General features: G+C 35.0%; 1 protein-coding gene across 1 annotated transcript in view; it reads right to left on the bottom strand.

The window, feature by feature from the left end:
• The window catches only part of LOC107617660 (cryptochrome-1), a 6,090-nt gene continuing 2,466 nt past the window's right edge, over window positions 1,645–5,268 (bottom strand). Inside the window, exons 3-4 of the mRNA XM_016319477.2 lie at window positions 4,165–4,880; window positions 1,645–3,192 (exon numbers count right to left, since the gene is read on the bottom strand). Of these exons, the coding sequence (XP_016174963.1) occupies window positions 2,506–3,192; window positions 4,165–4,880 (1,403 nt within the window). The 3' untranslated portion in view covers window positions 1,645–2,505. The remainder of the gene's footprint in view (window positions 3,193–4,164; window positions 4,881–5,268) is intronic.

Genomic DNA, 5,268 nt, shown 5'->3' with positions numbered 1-5,268 from the left:
TATCCGTACAATTACTTGCAATCCATTATATAAAAAGAAAAAAAAGAAGCCTTTAGTTACATCTCCAAAAGACTACTAGAAAAAATTTATTCTATAGCCATCCCTTTTTTAGTCATGTATTAAAAGTGTGGTAAAAAATCACTAACTAACACAAACTTTTATGACAGTGATATTTGTTCATATCTTTGGCCATATTTTATAAGTTAAATTATTCTATTAATCTTTATAATTTTTTCAAATTTATAATTAGGTTCTTATATTTTGAAAATTTTTAATGGGGTGTTTATATCAATTTTAAATTTATAAAGTTTTAAATCTATAATTAAATTATTTTTAACAGTAAACATTAAAATAATATTTTTATCCATCTCGCATTATTAGCGAATATTCCTCAGCGAATTCTGTTAAATTAAACAATTTAAAACGGTAAGGATGTGATTACAAATTTAAAGTTGACGACTAATAAAGTAATTTAACATATTTTTTACTTTACTCTTGTATCACGTGACAATAGAGTTTTAATGGACACGTTTAAAATGTGTGATCCACATTTATATTTAAGACATACTTTAAAAGCGTAGCATATTCTTTTTATCATTTAGTATGATAATTAAAGAGTAAGTTATATAAATAAATCAAATTGATTTTGAATTTACGCAATTACAACTTTTTGAAACAGGATATATGTTTGTACTTTTTTTAATCTATGTAAACTCTTACAGGATATAACGGTTTATAATTTGCACGTAATCCGCTATAGGGTACCGTGGATTATGTTAAAATTTGTGCCATGTAAAAACCGCTAAAGAGTATAGCGGTTTTTGAAGAAATTTCACAATGCATAAACTACTATATCGTAGTTTATGAAAAAACAGATGCTGCCCTAATCCGGTGCTATGGTTATGTATTGGATCGCTATAAAATATTTTGTATAAAACTGTGTACAAATATATGTTGGGATTCGAAAATTTTTTAAAGATCCATCATGCTAAGCCAATATATTGACCATTAAAGAGCGATACAACACGTAAACCGTGACACCCTCTAAAGGGTACCACTATTTCTTCATAAATTGTACCCTATAGTGGTTTATGCATTGTGGAATTCCTTCAAAAACTGCGACACTTTCTGCATGGCACGAATTTTAACGTTATTCTGTAGCAGATTACATACAAATTATAAACCGCAATTTACATAGATTAAAAAAAAACACAAACATATAATCCCATTTCAAAAAGTTGCAATTGCGTAAACTCAACCAATTTGATTTATGTAACTTACCCATAAATAAACACAGCTAAAGAAATAAAATTTACTAAACTTCAGAGTTACACTAAATTATCCTACAATTAATTTACTCAATTATCGGCTAATACACTAAAAACTAAAAATTTCACAAACACAAATACGCCTCTTGTTTTTCTGTAATTGCAGTGTATAACGGTCAAAATTAGTTGTTTACATAAAGTTCAACCTAACTTCCCCTACAATGAGGCCTAGCATACCATCAATAGCATGTCCTTCCTTAAATACTAGTGGAATTCGATCAAAAACCGGTGAAACGATCTACCATTTTGGCATCCCAAAATTTCCTTTTGGCAACGAAAACTATTAGTACCTCAGCACTAGATCAGAAATCATTCATCGAAAAAGTAAGGCAAGAATTTATTATAGCGTTGATAGTTCTAAGCAGGCCATTCTAGAATAATGTAATGTATAGAACATTTGAAGTTTGTTAGGTTTGTATACAAGATTGTCAGAATATGTATGTATATGGACATCACCATCACTACGACATTACTAATATACAAAAGTTGGCTATTTCAATACAAGTGGCTCTTCTCTTTGATTTCATAACCTTTTTGCACCACTGCTTGAGAATATAGCCACATAAAACATATGCATGTAGAGCTTAGTCTTAGTAAACTGCACCGGTTATATTTAGAATAGGAGTAATTTTTTGTCTTGGAAGTAATGCATCTGCCACTGGACTTATATAAGAACAAGCATTAACCTCACACAGCTCCTGCATAGCAATTCTTATTGGTTAATTCTTAATTGTTAGAAGCACATAAAATCCAGCCAAACAAAAAAATGCTAATATAACTATTGGAATCAACTGTTTTTTTCCAATGAAGAGAATCTGAACTCCTTCCAATGTGTTTGAGACTTAGAATGCACTATGAATCTGCAAAGTTCCAAAGGTTGCATCAACATTAAAAATGGGAGCCCGGTGCACAAGTATCCCGTGTTAATGCAGGGTCCAGAAAAGAGCTGCACCCAAGGGGTATAATGTATGCATTCTAACCTGATAATTACATCAGGATGACTAGTATTGTTGTTGACTCTCCCAACGTGTGGTCCTTTTTTTTTGGTCATCCCAAGGTTCAAACTGGAGACCACTATGAAGAAACAAGTTTTCTACTACTTGACCAATTTGTTGCTGGTCCATTTTTTATAATATATTCCCAATAATATAAAGATAATTTCTTTAGATATGTGCTTTCATTTCCTTTCATCCTTGGAAATATCAGTATACTCACCATCTTTGCTTGAACTCTGATCCATGTCAATCTGATCTTGCCATGGCCACTTTAAGTTAGAAGATGAAGAACACTGTTGTGGAACGGAAAACGAATACGTGCTGCTTGTACACTGCTTCTTGCATGAGGATTCAGCTGTTGAGCACATCTCTTGGTCAACGCCCGACACCCCAGTCTCTTTGTTATGGTTTTGTGAATGATCTTCATTCTGTCTTGCCTCCTCCATGTACTTTGGTCTTTTCCCACCAGGTGGTTCGATCTTGGGATCCTGAAATGCCGGAACCATCTGATCATTAGCTGAAACCGTGGCACATGGACTCTTACCCTTCAAGACAACTTTTGGAATGTCCAAATTTTTGACATTGCTCGAGTTATCAACAACAACTTCATTCCTTGCTTCCGAGCCAACGGATTTTGCGGATGCCTCAGCTTCCCACATCTTGAATATCGCTTCAGTGAGTTTTTCTCTGGCCAAATCTACATCAATTATTGGCTTCGGATAGTTCTGACCCAGTTCAACTCCCGATGCTCTAAGCACAGTTAGTGGCGCATCCCAAGGGTGATGGATCCACTCAGCTGGCATTCTTGCCAACTCTGGTAGCCATTGCCGTACATATTCACCTTCCGGATCAAATTTAGCCCCTTGAATCTGTAACAAAGTTAGATCAGATCAGAAAAAACTTAAGTGCTTACTGTTATGTGTTTGGATTTTTCTACTAATGAGTATAATTTACTTGATCATGTAATTTATCTGGATGGGGATTCAAATATAAACTAAATTTCTATATAAGGATTCAAATATGCATTATAGCAAGTTAGCAACAGTGTTTACAAGTACTATAGCTCCGGGTAGGGTAGGACTGCTCAGTGAATTAGAACTTCAAACTATATACTTAGATGGAAACAAGATGTACATTGAGGGGTTGAAGAGAACACAATAGTGATCTCTGTTTCTTTCTGGTGGCAGAGTGGTTATTTATATTTACAAAGTTTATGCTTTGGCACACAGACTCAATTTCTTCACATTTATGCAAAGTTAATTGAATCTCAAAAAATGGAACATTAAGACAGTAGGAAAACAAGAAATTTTGCCAGAGTAAAATTGAAGAGATTAATTTTGATGGACAGTGTAAAAGAAATTTACACTGACATCCAATCATGTGTTACCATGTAGACAACGATTAAATTCCACACTAACTACCTCAAAAGAAACCACTTCTGCATGTGGTTGTGCCAAATTGGATGTCAATATAAAAGCTTTTTACACTAACAGTGCAAATTAACACAAAATTGAATGTTATATATATATCATGTTGATTATCTATGTCTAAAAATGAGTCTAGAGATTTACACTGCCATCCAATCATGTGTTACCACGTAGACAAAAGTGATTAATTTCCACATTAACTACCCCAAAATAAACCATTTTTGCATGTGGTAGTGCCAAATTTGATGTCAATATGAAAACCTTTTACACTAGCATAGCAAATTAAACATAAAATAGAATGTATATATATCATGCTGATTATCTAACCTTAAAATTGAGTCTGATCACATGTGATAGACAATAAGCAAATTTGCAAACAATTAAAACCTGTCGGTAAAGGAAAACATGACAAACCTCAGGATCATCCAACCGCTCAAGCTCGTGACCATCCGGTAAGCTTCCTGATATATACTGCCAGCCCAAGATATCACATTCAAGGTCCGCATCCAGAAGTGTGTCCCAGAAGTATTTCATTCCCCATTTCCACGGTAGAAGCAACATTTTCACAGCAAAACTAGAAACTATTACTCTTATTCTATTGTGTATCCATCCTGTCGCCCAGAGTTCCCTCATTCCGGCATCAACTAATGGAAATCCAGTCCTCCCTTGTCTCCAAGTCTTGAAGTTAGCCGGATCAGCATTCCAAGGGAAAAACTTCAAGTGTCCTAGAAGTGCTCTCTCATGGGTGAATGGGAAATTGAAACAAAGATAGCGTGAGTATTCTCTAAGTCCAATTGCCCTGAGGAAAAGAGTTACACTCTCTTCGCCGGCGATGTTTCCTTCATTGGACCATAATATCTGTTTCCTGCGTGCTAACTGAAATACTTTTCTTACACTCAATTCTCCAAAGTGGAGATATGGGGACAAGAGCGAGGTGGAGTCTCCACCAAGCTTCAGCCTACTCTCGGAATAGTGAATTAGGTGCTGCTCCACAAACTCTGTCAAGGCCTTGTCGGCATTGCACCAACCCGGAGACCATGCTCGACCGAGTAGTGCATTGCTAGGCTTTTCTAATTCATCTTCAAGACCTAGTTCTTCAATTGAACATTTCCCAAGCTTTCCTGTTATTCAAAAAGCAACAAGAAATTATAACTTATCTTTCTCACACTCCCTCAACAAAAATAACAATCAAACAACCAAAGGAACATACAACAACAACAACAACAACAACAACAACAAAGTCTCACACTAGCTGGAGTCGGCTACATGGATCAAACGGCGCAATACGGAAAGAAAATTTCCGGACAGCACATGATCAATTTTCTGTCCATTTCCATAGTGGCACTACAAAAAAGCTATAGATCTCTTCCTATCTCTAAGAGTGGGGTGCAACCTAATATTAATATTCTTAGCTTCTCACTTAGTCCCCATGGGTCATAAACTTAAAATCTATCTTTAACTCAAAGCTGATATTGATACTCATATTATCAAGAAACAATCAAACACAAGTATTGTGCA

Source organism: Arachis ipaensis, chromosome B09, assembly GCF_000816755.2.
Source record: "Arachis ipaensis cultivar K30076 chromosome B09, Araip1.1, whole genome shotgun sequence".
Classification (NCBI taxonomy): Eukaryota; Viridiplantae; Streptophyta; class Magnoliopsida; order Fabales; family Fabaceae; genus Arachis; species Arachis ipaensis.
This window is presented reverse-complemented; position numbering and strand designations above follow the sequence as displayed.